The sequence below is a fragment of the Sceloporus undulatus genome, chromosome 5 (assembly GCF_019175285.1).
Source record: "Sceloporus undulatus isolate JIND9_A2432 ecotype Alabama chromosome 5, SceUnd_v1.1, whole genome shotgun sequence".
NCBI classification, from domain to species: domain Eukaryota; kingdom Metazoa; phylum Chordata; class Lepidosauria; order Squamata; family Phrynosomatidae; genus Sceloporus; species Sceloporus undulatus.
The window spans coordinates 142843159-142856601 of NC_056526.1; the positions used below are offsets into that span (position 1 = coordinate 142843159).

Genomic DNA, 13443 nt, shown 5'->3' on the forward strand with positions numbered 1-13443 from the left:
GAGGGGCCCCTGAAGCTGAGAGAGTGTGACATGCCCAGGGTCTCTCTCTGTCTCACACACACAGAGTGGGTTTCGATTGGAGCAACCTCTTAGCCTCAGTTAACAGTAAAGTGTACACACTTGTAGTGGTGCCTTCAGGTTGTTTCCAACTTATGGTGGCCCTAAAGTGAACCTATCATAGGGTTTTCTTGGCAAGGTTTCTTCAGAAGGGGATTTGCCATTGCCTTACTCTGAGGCTGAGAGAGTGTGACCTGACCAATGTCAACCAGAGTGGGCTTCCAATTCCTCCTCACATTGAGGACACACCAAGGCCCTCCTCCTCCTCCTCCTCGAAGGACGAAGGCGGAGCCAGGCCAAGGCGAAAGGGAAAGGCAGCCCCATGAAGGCGCTGTGGCTAGTCTGCTGGCTCCTCTCCTCTTCCTGGGCTCTCAGCCTCCTCAGGAACAATGGCGCCACCCCAGAGCCCCCCGCAGCCAGGAAAGGGCCGCCGCCATCTTGCGACTCGGGGGCCGCCAGGAGGGTAGGTAGCAGCAGCAGCAGCAGCAGCAGCCAGGCAAGGGAGGCTCGACCTCAGCTGGGAACAGGCCCCTTTCTGGGGCTGCAGCCACACTGCAGAAATAATAACCTGGTTCCACCCCGCTTTAAAAGCCCTGGCTCCCTGCTGCTGTGGAATTCTCTGAGATTGGTTATATACATCATTCTCTGAGATTAATATATATATATATATATATTAATCTCAGAGAATGATGTATATAACCAATCTCAGAGAATATATATATATTGCTGCACGTGACTATAGGGGAAACTGTCGCCTGCCTTGCTCAAAGGCTGCATCCACATACAGGAGGGATGAATAATCCAGGTTGACGTCGTTTTAACTGCCCCTCTGTGGAATTCTGGGAGTTGTAGTTTTGCGAGGCTGCCTGCAGCCTTTCCCTTTAGCCTTGGCCTGCCCCCCCCTCTCTCTCTGCCACAGCGAACTGCAAATCCCAGGATTCCTTAGCATTGGGCCATGGGCAGGGTCCTCCATTTGAGGCTTTTCTGTTCTGAAAGAATTTCAAAGCGTCCTCCATTTTAAACAAGCTACAAATCCCAGGGTTTCCTAGCAATTGAGCCATGGGCAGGGTGACGAAGTGCCCTCCTTTTCTAGGGCAAGTCCTCCATTTCAATCTTTTCTGTCCTGAAAGAATTTCAAAGCACCCTCTTTTTTGAGCAAACTAGAAATCCCAGGAATGCATAGCACTGAGCCATCGGCCTTCAAGTGGAGCAAAAATGGATTAAGTTCCTTTTCATTCTTTATAATTATTACACGATTACTGTATAGGGAAACTGTTGCCTGCCTTGGTCAAAGGCTGCATGCGCACTGGAAATATAATCCAGGTTGGCATCACTTTAATTGCTATGGCTCCCTGCTATGGAATTCTGGGAGTCGTAGTTTTGTGAGATCTTTAGCCTTCTTTGTTAAGAGAGTTCTAGTGCACCATACTACAGATCCCAGGATTCCGTAGCATTGAGCCATGGTAGTTCAACTGGTGCAAAACTGGATTAAATTACTTGTATTTGTTTATAATTACACGATTATGGGGAAACAATTACTTTTCTTGCTCAAAGACTGCCCCTGCACTGCAGAAATAATCCAGGTTAACACCACTTTAACTGCCATGGCTCCATGCTATGGAATTCTGGGAACTGTAGTTTGTTTTGGCACCAGAGCATTGGGCTCCAGAGTCCAATACTCAAGCCATGGCACCACGCTGGACCTTGTACTGTGCCCATTTTGTTGTTGTTGTGTGCCTTCAAGTTGTTTCCAATTTATAGTAACCCTAAGGCAACTCTCTCATGAGGTTTTCTTGGCAAGATTTGTTCAGATGAGGTTTGCCCCTGCCTTCCCCTGAGGCTGAGAGTGTGTGACTTGCTCGAGGTCACTCAGTGGGTTTCACATACAGTACTGGCAATCAAAAACAACCACCTTTCACCTCAGTCAAGACTGGAAGTTAGGCAATTCACATTTGAAGGAGAAAATGTGTTTTATAATGTGTCAACATCCAACGTGGTGTAGTGGTTTCAGTGTTGGACAAGATCCTGGAGACCAGGGTTTGACTCCCAGTTCAGCTATAGAAACCTATTGGGAGACTTTGGGCAAGTCAGACTTTCTCAGCCTCAAGGAATAGCATGGGCAAACCCCATCAGAACAAATCTTGCCAAGAAACCTCCACAACAAACTATCATTCCAAAAATTCCATAGCAAGGAGCCATGGCAATTGAAGCAGTGTCAAACTGGATTATTTCTGCAGTGTGGATCCAGTGTTGAAGAGCACTAGCGCCCACCTAAATAGAGAGACAAAGACCAAGACAGTTTCTCAGCCTGCAGTGTTGTCCTCATAAGTGGCAACACCCATCATCCTGCGGCATGATGGAAATCGCAAGTTATGCCAATGCAAACATCAACAAGGTCACACAGCAGGTCTACACAGCCAAGCCAGGATTCGAACCCTGGTCTCCAGAGTCACAGTCCAACTCTCAAGCCACTACACCCCACCAGCTCTTGTCATCTGTCCATTTATAGCGACCCCTATGATTTTTTTTAGGATATTCTTTGGTAAAGAACACTCAGAGGTTGTTTTGCCAGTTCCCTCCTATGGGAATATAACCTACAGCAGTCAGTGTTTGTAGTCTGTCTCCCATCCAAGTTCTAAGCAGGGATGGCCCTGCTTATCATCCAAGTTCAGACAGACTCTGGTGGCTTTGACCTTTGGTGACCCCGTTAATTTTGTCCTCAGGTGGTTTTGCCTGTTCCTTCCACTGAAACATATTCTACAGCATCTGGTATTCATTGGCGGTCTTTCATCCAAGTAATAACCATGGCTGATCTTACTTAGCATCCAAGATCAGACAGGATCCAGTACCTTTTGTGATATTTAAGCCCTACTTACATACAGGACAGTTTAGGCCCTACAAACAGGACAGTTGTGTGTCTGTGCCTTCAAGTCACCTATTGACTTAGGATGACCCCATGGGTTTCATAGGGTTTTCTTAGGCAAGAAACATTCATAGGTAGTTTTGCTAGTTCCTTCCTCTGAAATATAGCGTACAATACCATGTATTCATTGGCAGTCTCACATCCAAGTACTAACCAGGGCTAGTCCTGCTTACCTTCCAAGATCAGAGAGGATCTGGTGCCTTTGCAGTATTTAGGGCCTACATACAAGACAGTTAACTATTTGTAAAAGTCGCTGCCATTGAGAAAGAAGAGGCCCCCATGGGTCATACAGGAAAGTCATGCAAAGGACCGTGCAGGAAAGGGGAGTTTTGAAGAAAAAGAGGGGGGAAATGAAGTCACTTCAGATTTAAAGGTGTTTTCCAGAGTTCCCTCAAAAAATAGACACAAAGTGAAAAGTTGCTAAGAATAGACTATTTTCTATGTATGTCAAGTCATTATTGTTTTGTTCCCAAGGCAACAGTTAGATAGCAGCATAATTAGCCTCTGTATTCATTAATAAGCATCAGTTTAGTAAGTGTGCCTGCCTGCAAAGTACATCCTATCATCATCACTGGCTCCACCGCTGGAAGTTCAGAACATCTGTATGGCCACAAGTTGCCCTCATATCCTGCATTTCAGGAGATTTAATTATTTTTGTTTTGTTTTGTTTTAAAGGAAAGCATTAAAAGAATTAGACACCTGAATTCCTTCTCAACTAGTGACAACAATACTGCTTTCTATGGAATAAATCAGTTTTCCAATTTGTTTCCTCAAGAATTTAAAGGTACGGAATTATTAAAATTATTTTTATCGTTAATTATCGTTTTGCTGAGGGTAACATCTTGTGTTCAGTGTAAGCCATTATGGTAGTTTGTTTGATATCTTTCAGTTCATAACGTTCTCGTTTCCTCAACAACCAACAGTATGGTATTTGTCTTAAGAAAATAAAATTTAGAACACACTAAAGAAATAATCCAGTCTGAGACCACTGTAACTGCCCTGCTTCAATGCTAGAGAATTCTGGGAACTGTAGTTTTGTGAGACATTTAGGTGCTTTCTGCACCGCCATTTGGGACGTCCTCCGGACGTTCCATTTTAAAAAAGGGGCGTCTCTTATAGACGCCCCTGGGCCTAGTACGGACTCTGTCCGTACAAGATGGCGCCGGCCCTTCTACAAGGCCGGCGCCATCTTTGTGTATCGGACGCTGAGCGTCCGTACGCGTCGCGCCGCTTGTGACGTAGCGAGCGCGCCCCTGGCTCCTCGCTACATCTCAAACAGAAGCTCCATTTTGGAGCTTCTTTTTCGGTCCGCACGGGAGTCGGGCCGTGTGAAGGCTCCGACTCCCTCGCGGACCTACTGGCGGCGGCGGCAGACCGTCTGTACCCCGCCTACGCCTTCTCTGTCAGAGAGCTCTGGTGCCACAGTAAACTACTTTTCCCAGGATTCCCTGGCAATGAGCCAGAGCAGTTAAAGCAGTCTCAAACTGGATTATTTTTGTAGTGTGTTTTGGCACTAAGTTAAAAGAACACAAATATCTTGCTTATAGAAACAGACTATCTGAATTGGCTGTGGTTATTTATAAACTGGAAGATGCTAAAACATTTGTTTTATTTTAAAGCTATTTACTTACAGAGTAAACCTTCTAAAGTTCCCAAATATACTCCAGGGGATGGGCTAGAGGGAACAGAAAAACCTTTACCAGCAAAGTTTGATTGGCGTGACAAGGATGTAGTTACACAAGTGAGAAACCAAGGAACGGTAAGCTCTGTATTTTATTTTTTTCTGATAACTGGACTTTGTTCAAACATGTGACAACCCTGAGATAATAAACTGTGGTAACCTTGAGATAATAAAATAAGTCAAGTGTCTTCTGATGTACTAAGCCATATTCGTGCAGCTCTTATTTGTGAAGTTTATATAGGCAGGCTTCTTCATAATTTCAGCTAACAGAAGAACTTCTGTAGATTCTCAATTAAAAATTTACCACAGTCAGTGCAGTTCAACTAAAAATAGGTAGAACAGGTCACTTTCTGGAAAGATCAGAGGATGTGATATAAACATATATGCAGAGCTATAAAATATCTTTCAGGAATATTCTGTATCAAAGTATGTAGCACAGAAAGGTATGCACTAACTAGTGACAATTATTACTGATTTTGTACTGGGTTTGTTTTGTTGTTGTTTTCTTTCCAGTGTGGTGGCTGTTGGGCTTTCAGTGTTGTTGGTATAGTAGAGTCTGTTTATGCAATCAAAAGGAAATTTCTGGAAGAACTCAGTGTACAACAGGTCATTGACTGTTCGTACAATAATAGTGGTTGCCACGGTGGCTCAACTGTAACTGCTCTGAGCTGGCTGAATCAGGTATTCATTTCTTACAGTGCTACTGTCTCTTAACAAATGATCATTTTTGTAAAAAGAAGAAAAATGTGGGAATTGTTAAAAAGCCAACATTGGCCTTGTCCTGTTGGATTAGGCCAGAAATCCATCTTGTTTATAATATCTCCACCAATAGCCAAATATTGAATACCACTGACAACTGTTATCACATGGCTTCTTATGACAATACTTCCACCCCCTACAACACCCACATGTAAATTAGCATCAGGAGCTCATCTGGGGAAGAGGTGTTTTGGGTTTTTTTGGCTGATCATCACTCACAAAATTCCCTAACCATCATGATTACACCTTACTGGCCAGACAATTCCCCTCCTTAGATAGATAGATTTCCTGCATGCAGATCCTGCTGTATCACCTCTTGCAAACATCCCATTTGCTCCTAGTGAATCACAGGGCAAACTGGTGAACAAACTATATGATTCAGGTCACTCTCCGTTTTGGGATGTGCTTACACACACACAAATTTTCTCTTGAACTGTTGGGTTCACCATAAGATATGGCCTTAGGAAACTTTAATTGCCCTACAGTTATCCCCAAAAGTGACCATCCAAGCTCCAGTCTAAGGCCATGACCTCCTGCCCAACTTGATCCCCTTTCCAGCCATCAAACGTAAGACCAGAACAAAGGAATTCCACATTTATTTGAATAGTATCCTGACCTATTATTGCAGATCCCTCCAGGTCAAAAGCAACTTTGGTAAGCATAAGTACATTTGCCATTCATTTTAATTATCTGTTTATAGACACGTGTGAAGTTGGTGAGAGATTCAGAATATCCTTTTAAAGCTCAAATGGGATTGTGCCATTATTTCACTCGTGCAGATTTTGGAGTCTCAGTCAAAGGATATGCTGCATATGATCTCAGGTAAAATCTAATTGGTATTATTAAATGGTCACTTATACTGACTACCTTAATACGAGACCTCTCCACCTCCTAGACAAACTTAACCTTGCACCTTCCAAGCTGTGTTTCCTTAGGCAGGATAAGATTTTGTTTTGTTTTGTTTTGGTAGCCCTTTGCTGACTGTACAGGAAAGAACAGTCTTTAATCATGTGTTGTATTGTCTATATATGTATTTGATTTTTTTTTTTAGTATATGATCTTTATTGAGTATTTTAAACATTAAAAAAGTACACATTTACGAGAATATACATAAAAGTTTTCACTACATCTGATAATTATCAAATAGAGTAAATTAGTAAACAGAAATATAATCGCACATAATTTTCCATTACCACGCTAAAATCAAAACTTCCTCTGAGGAGGCGGGACAAGTGAGTGTGAAACTAGAGAACCTATTACACTTCTGTCATGGTTACATAACTCATTTCTCACATGTTTATTGTTACATCAAAACATCAAGCTGTTTTCTTAAGTATTTGCTACCGTACTTCATTATCTTGCCCACCTATAGGACTATAAAGGTAAGTTTATACAATTACTATTACCAAATAAAATCTGAGGGCAATTCTTCTTTTTCCAAAAAACATACAAAAGGTTCCCAAACTCTTTTTTCTTTTTTCCAATCCAAGATCCTTACATAACATGTTAGTTTATCCATTTGCATATAATCCAACAACTTCATGGCCCAATCATTCCACGAGGGATGTTGGGTCGCTTTCCAGTAAGAAGCAAACACGATTCTGGCTGCTGAAATTATATAAAACAACAGTTTACCATGCGATCTTTCTAACTTATCATTCATAATCATGTTCAACAAATACATTTTAGGATCTAGAGGAAGAGTCTGTTGTAAAATAGTTTGCACCTTTTGATGAATCATTTTCCAATATTCTTTTGCAAAGTCACAAAACCACCACATATGCACATAAGAACCGATGGCCTTATTACAATTCCAGCATATTGGATTTTGATTTTTATATATCTTAGAAAGCTTCAAAATTAAGTATTTGATTTTTTTAAGGGGCATGCTTTTAAGTGCTTTTAATTCTATTGATGATTTAATTATATTTTAACTTTTTAATCATGGATTCTTCCAGCTGTATCTGTTTTAACCTTTATAAGCTACTTTGAGTTCAGGACTGGGAAAGAATTGCAAAATTAAATAAATTAAATAAACACCTAAATAAATTATATCTTGTGTGAAAAGTGTTGCTACAGACGCTTCAGTAGCCCTGTGATTTTTATTATGCATGCCAGAAGTGCTAATATGATTACTTTTAAAAGATTGAACATTATGTTCATTAGAATTATACAAAAGAAAATAAGCATGACAGATGTTCTTAAATAGATACAGTACATCTGAAAATGTTAAATGTATTCAGTAGCAGTCTGAATTGTGTCTTACTCCAACCTTTCTCAGATTTTAAACAGAAATCCCCCCCCCAACTTTCTATAATTTATATATTTTTGGAATATTTTCAAGCTGTGAATAGTTGAATCCATGTATAAAGAATCTGTGAATATGGAGGGCTGACTGTACTAAACAGTATATTAGTAAATGCATCCATTACTCTGCTTTCCAGTCTAAATGCAGAGTGATGCCATTATTATGTCCAAAATAGAATGGCTTGTTCATGGAGGATAGCATATAGGAAGTACTATATTTTCTAAGTAGATGTGGTACGTAAGATGGCAGAGACATTATGTATTAGTTGCCCATTAAAAGGAGTCAGTACTGTTTGTGTTTCCCCTGCAATGTGTACACTATTTGTCTCATGTGATCAGAACAGTGATACTGAGTACAGCTTGTACAATCTGTGCCTTTCTTGCAATTATTTAACTCTCTGTGTGTGCCTTTAAGTCATTAGTTGACTGATGGCAACCCCATAAATTTTTTCATAAGAATTCTTTTAGGCAAGGAATACTTAGAAGTGGTTTTGCCAGCTTCTTCCTCTGAAGTGTAGCCTACAGCACTTGGTAATCATTGATGGTCTTCCATCCAAATACTAACCGGGATTGACTCAGCTTATCCTCCCAGATCAGACAAGATCTGGTGTGTCTAGGGTATTTACTAACCCAAAAACTGCTCTAAAACAGCTACAATGGGTGGGGGGGTCCACTAATATTTGCAAATAGATAATCAGCTATCCTCTCTGCTTAATTCCATGTGTAGCAGTTTCAGATGGAAAAGTGAGACCAGAAATGAAAGGCATTTTTGAGAATCTTATTTCTAATTCAAATTGATATGTTTAAAATTATTTAAAATGCAGATTCATTCTGTTAGTTGTTGGAGGGTGTCTTAGAAATAATATGAGTTAAAGAACAGTAAAAGAAATAGTTCCTTTTGGAAATTCTAGTTTTAGCAAGTATAGAATATCCAGCAACATTATTTGAACAGGTAGGAGTCCTTGAACATTATGGTAAAGGTTCTATGAATTGCCACTGGAAGTACTGCTACTGTGTTCCAAACTGTTTTTAAAAGTCACATTGGTGGGTTACAGACCGCCCGTTTGGGGTGGCCTGCACCCGCCTCTTCCCCCGGTGTATCGGGGCCTCAGCTGCCAGACCAGCAGCCTCCAAGGCCCCGATCCGCCGCTTTGCAGGCTGCGGGAAAGCGGCAAAAGGCCGCTTCCCCGCAGCCTGGAAAGGGGTGTCCTTGAGGCTTCTTTCTCCCTTGCGTTGCTGGGCATAGCCGTCTGAAGGCTGTGCCCAGCGATGCAAAGCAGGAAGGAGCTCCGAAATGGAGCTCCTTCCAGGGTCGTGCAAAGGGCACACTATGCGTCGCGGCGTGGCCTCAATACGTCACAACCACGCGGCCTCGTTTGGAGGCAGCGCGGTTGTGACGTACTGATGGCAGCGGCCGTGTGAAACGGCCACCGCCATTTTCTACGCGCAGAGCGCGTAATAGGGTTGGGGGGTGCGGAAGCACCACCCCTTCCTAACCCTAGTACATGCTTGTTGCGTTCTTATATGGCTGTCTGTAACCCACCATAGTGATTTGTGTAATAGTGTTCCCATCATGTGGTTATTGTTTTGTGCCTTAAAATTGTTTCTGACTTATGGTGACCCTATCATGGGGTTTTCTTGGCAAGATTTGTTCAGATGATATTTGCCAATGCCTTCCCCTGAGGCTGAGAGCATTATGACTTGCCCATAGTCACCCAGTTGCTTCATGGCCTAGCTGGGAATTAAACTCTGGTCTCCAGAGTCATGAGGTTTTCTTGGCAAGATTTGTTCAGAGGAGATTTCTCATTGCCTTCCCCTGAGGCTGAGAGCATGTGACTTGCCTATAGTCACCCAGTTTTTTCATGGCCAAGCTAGGAATCAAACCTGGTCTCCAGTGTCGTAGTCCAACATTCAAACCTCAGTGCCATGCTGGCTCTTTTAATCAAGTGGTGCCATAAGTATTTAGAAAAAAAAAAAGGCTTCTATGTACCTCTTAAGTTTTTTGAGGTATTGCACATGCAAAGAGAGCCAGTGTGCTATAGTGGTTTTACTGGGGTTACAACACTACCATTCTTGCTAAGAGCTGCTTACTACTGGAAGAATTTATTTTCGCTGCACCACACATACACGTGCAAACACACGCAAAACCCCAGAATAAGATTTAAATCAATGAGCATATATCCCTATTTCCTGATTTATTTGAACAGCTAAAGATTTCTGGATAATTTTATCCAGTATATATTACCAGCACAAATGGTTCCTTGCTGTTTAATATTCGAGGACCACATCCCGCCAACCCACTGAATCCAGCTATCTGTTTTTTGCCAGTGCTAGGGCAACTTGGTCCTGAAGGAACAGACTCTTCACCAAAAGCTGTTTTAAATATGTTTATTGCAGGAAATTTTAATGTTAGCTTAAATTCCAACTATGAGGTATTATTTATATTTCAGTGACCAGGAAGATAAAATGAAGAAGATGCTGATTGAATGGGGTCCTTTGGCAGTAATAGTAGATGCAGTCAGCTGGCAAGATTACCTTGGTGGTATCATACAGCATCATTGTTCCAGTGGAGAACCAAATCATGCAGTTCTTATTACTGGTTATGACACAACAGGTAAATTTCAGCATAATGGTTAAATGATGAAATGATTATGCATCTGTTCTGAGACTGAGCTTTATCCAAATCAGGTTTATTCAGAAGTAAGTAATTTTGGTAAGTAAGTAAGCCCCCTTTGATTACAGTGAAATATACTTTTATCCAAATAACAACAGGTTAAAGTTCAGCAACAATGACAAAGCAAATGATAGACTTTCTGCATTTTTAATGTTTAATATGCTGCACATATGCTTCTCAAGTCATACAAAAACCATGCCTATTTTTAACTTCGCTCCAGACTCTGAAATCTGCTTTAGGCATGCACACGTAGTATAATAGTAAAGGATGTATTCAGGCCAAGCATTGGTTATGCATTATTTGCATAATGCATTTATATCCTGCCTTATCCTGCAGTGAGATCAAGGTGGTATACATAGGTCTTCTTTCCCCTAGCATCACCATCTTATCCTTACAACATCATATTAAGGAGGTAGATGAAACTGAGAGATAATTATTAGGCCAAGATCACTCATCAAGTTTCATGGCACAGTATAGACTTGAACCTGAAACCTAATTCAGCATTCTAACCACTATGTCACATTGGCTTTCTTTTCTATCTCAACTACTCAGCTGCTGCATTTAGTGGATGCTGATAGTACCAGGTCAGAACACGTTTCTAACTTAGTGTAGCCTATAAATATCTTAGTTTGCTCTTTATGGGCATTTCTTATGCTCACCTCTCAGTAGGCTAATACATATATATGCACAAAGCATACAAAACTGTTGTTACTTTATAGTGCAGAAGTGAGAACTAATTTTGTTGTATTGCATGTAACTGGCTGCTGGGAATTTTAATTCAACAGGATTTGTAGGACTGCATAGTTCCCGCTCCTAGTGTAAGAAATCAAGTTAAGGCTACATTCCTTTCCCTGGTTTTATTACCCTTGTGTTGCTTTCTTTATACTCTGATGTTTTAATACATGGATCTTGAAACACTCCACTAGAGGCTGTATTCTGTTCTATATTGAATGAAGTTTTGCTTTTTGTGCCTATTAGACTAATGGCACAAAAGTCTTTAGAACATTTTCACTGGGGAGAAAAACTAATGAAAGTTATTTTGCAGGTAGCATTCCTTTTTGGATTGTAAGAAACTCCTGGGGACCAACATGGGGACTAGAAGGCTATGTTCATATTAAAATGGGTTCCAATATCTGTGGTAAGTTGTGCCAAAGTCTTTGTGGTGTATATTGGATGATCATACAGATGGTCCTCCAGATACTGGCACAGGTGGCCATATTTTACAAGCCTGTTTGGATTTTCGGACAGACACATACATTGCCAACTTTATTTTGTCAGAAAATGCTTCAAAGCAACCTTTCTTCCTGCAGAAGTTCAGCTATCTAATGAGATAAAGTCACATTAAGGACTGTTGTACATGCCTGCCTGGATATTTCTTTATATTTAAAATGTACCACTACTCCTTAGAAACATGCCTTTTTGCCAGCTCAAAAAGAAATGGCAAATTGTAAAAAGGCAGATTGGGGCCACAGCGTGCGGTTGCCACAGCTCAATCCAGCTTTCTCAGGGGCGGTTTCAAACCACCCCTTCGGGGCAGTCTATTTTGCCCTTTAGTTTTGGTAAAACTAAGTTCAGGTATATACTTTACTGAAAGCACCATTATTCTTCTGAAACTAGTCATCATGAATAACTAATGCAGTGTGATTAGGTCTACTGAGAAAAAGACATTACCTGTTGGGACTACTAATTTGTAAAAGCTTTTGGACATATTTGTAAAAGATTTCTCTAGTAACCAAATTGTGTCTTTGATTTTGATACCTTCTAGGTATTGCTGATGAAGTTTCTGCTGTGTTTATATGAAACGGCTGCTCTACAAAAGGATCTGTGGCAGATATTTCAATCCTTGTGAACAAAATATGAAGGCATTTTATTTTCAAGAAGGGATGCTATTTGAGGGCATTGAAACCTTAACAAATCTCAGGAGATGGAAGAATCATTCTCTTCCAGCCAGTGCCATAGACATTTACTATTGGTGCACTAAACGCACTGCAATACACCCAGACATTGCACCACAGTCATCAATTAGGCAAGAGGAAGGTTTGTATATTACTAGTTCTGGTATGAAGTGTAGTAATATTACCTTATCGAATCAAAATGTTTTCAAAATGTTTAAGTAAGAGTTTTGAGTTACAGTGACATCCTACGCAGACAGCTGGTGACCAGGATTTATCAGATATTGTCTGGCATCTTGTAGATTAGTCCCCACCACAGTAGGCTCATTAAATCAATTTAGATTATTTAGATAAATCCAGTGGATTCATGGGCCTACTCTAATCAGGACTAAAATAATTTTTAGGCTGCTATGTATTTGCTGTGTGCCTTAGACAAACCATATTGTGTGTCTCAGTATCTTATCTGTAAAAGGGTAATAATGACCAGCTATATTCTGTACTTCTTGTGAATAAAAAACAGAGGTTGCAGAGCACTTTGCAAAGAAAAAGTAATAATTATGAATAGTTTGAATGTTCAGGGTGCACAGCCTCTTCCTTTTAGTAGGGCAAAACAAATGTGATTCAGCCTCTAGTAGTGAGTAGTTTCCCAGTGTCAAGGGACCACATTGGGCCTCATTTCCTTTTGGAGGCTACTTCATTGCCAGTGTTGGGGTTCTAGTGAGTTATGCAAAATCACAGAACACGGCATTTCCTTCCAAAAGGGATGAAGGCAGGGGAACGTTTCTAAGTCAGTGGGTCACTCCTATTAGCAGCACTAGGCAATGGTCAGTGAAAACTGCAAAAATAACCAGGGATGCAAGCCACATGTTGTTCCCTTCCATCAGAATTCAGAAAGGACATTGAGAAACTGGAGCGTGTCCAAAGGAGGGCAACAAAAATGGTGAAGGGTCTGGAAACCATGCCCTATGAGGAACGACTTAGGGAGCTGGGGATGTTTAGCCTGGAGAAAAGAAGGTTAAGAGGTGATATGATAGCCCTGTTTAAATATTTGAAAGGATGTCATATTGAAGAGGGAGCAAGCTTGTTTTCTGCTGCTCCAGAGAACAGGACCCAGAACAATGGATGCAAGCTACAGGAAAAGAGATTCCAC

General features: G+C 41.0%; 1 protein-coding gene across 2 annotated transcripts; it reads left to right on the plus strand.

Annotated features, from left to right (window-relative positions):
• The first annotated feature begins 327 nt into the window (after nt 1–327).
• Nucleotides 328–12826, plus strand: CTSO (cathepsin O). 2 transcript variants are annotated; one of them, XM_042469390.1, is made up of 8 exons: nt 331–520; nt 3656–3764; nt 4600–4739; nt 5175–5342; nt 6121–6242; nt 10178–10341; nt 11447–11539; nt 12167–12826. In XM_042469390.1, exons 1-8 carry the CDS (start codon nt 380–382, stop codon nt 12199–12201), a joined length of 972 nt encoding a protein of 323 aa, XP_042325324.1. In that variant the 5' UTR covers nt 331–379; the 3' UTR covers nt 12202–12826. The 2 variants fall into 2 exon arrangements, with proteins under 2 accessions (XP_042325323.1, XP_042325324.1); XM_042469389.1 differs by lacking the exon at nt 12167–12826 and having other exon boundaries at nt 328–520; nt 11447–12138.
• The last annotated feature ends 617 nt before the right edge of the window (nt 12827–13443 follow it).

Bases quoted from the DNA above. Each gene is read 5' to 3' on its own strand.
- CTSO (XM_042469389.1), top strand. From the start codon at position 380: ATGAAGGCGCTGTGGCTAGTCTGCTGGCTCCTCTCCTCTTCCTGGGCT. The intron at 3,765-4,599 runs GTACGGAATTAT...TTTATTTTAAAG, and splicing joins GTTTCCTCAAGAATTTAAAG to CTATTTACTTACAGAGTAAA. The intron at 5,343-6,120 runs GTATTCATTTCT...ATCTGTTTATAG, and splicing joins CTCTGAGCTGGCTGAATCAG to ACACGTGTGAAGTTGGTGAG.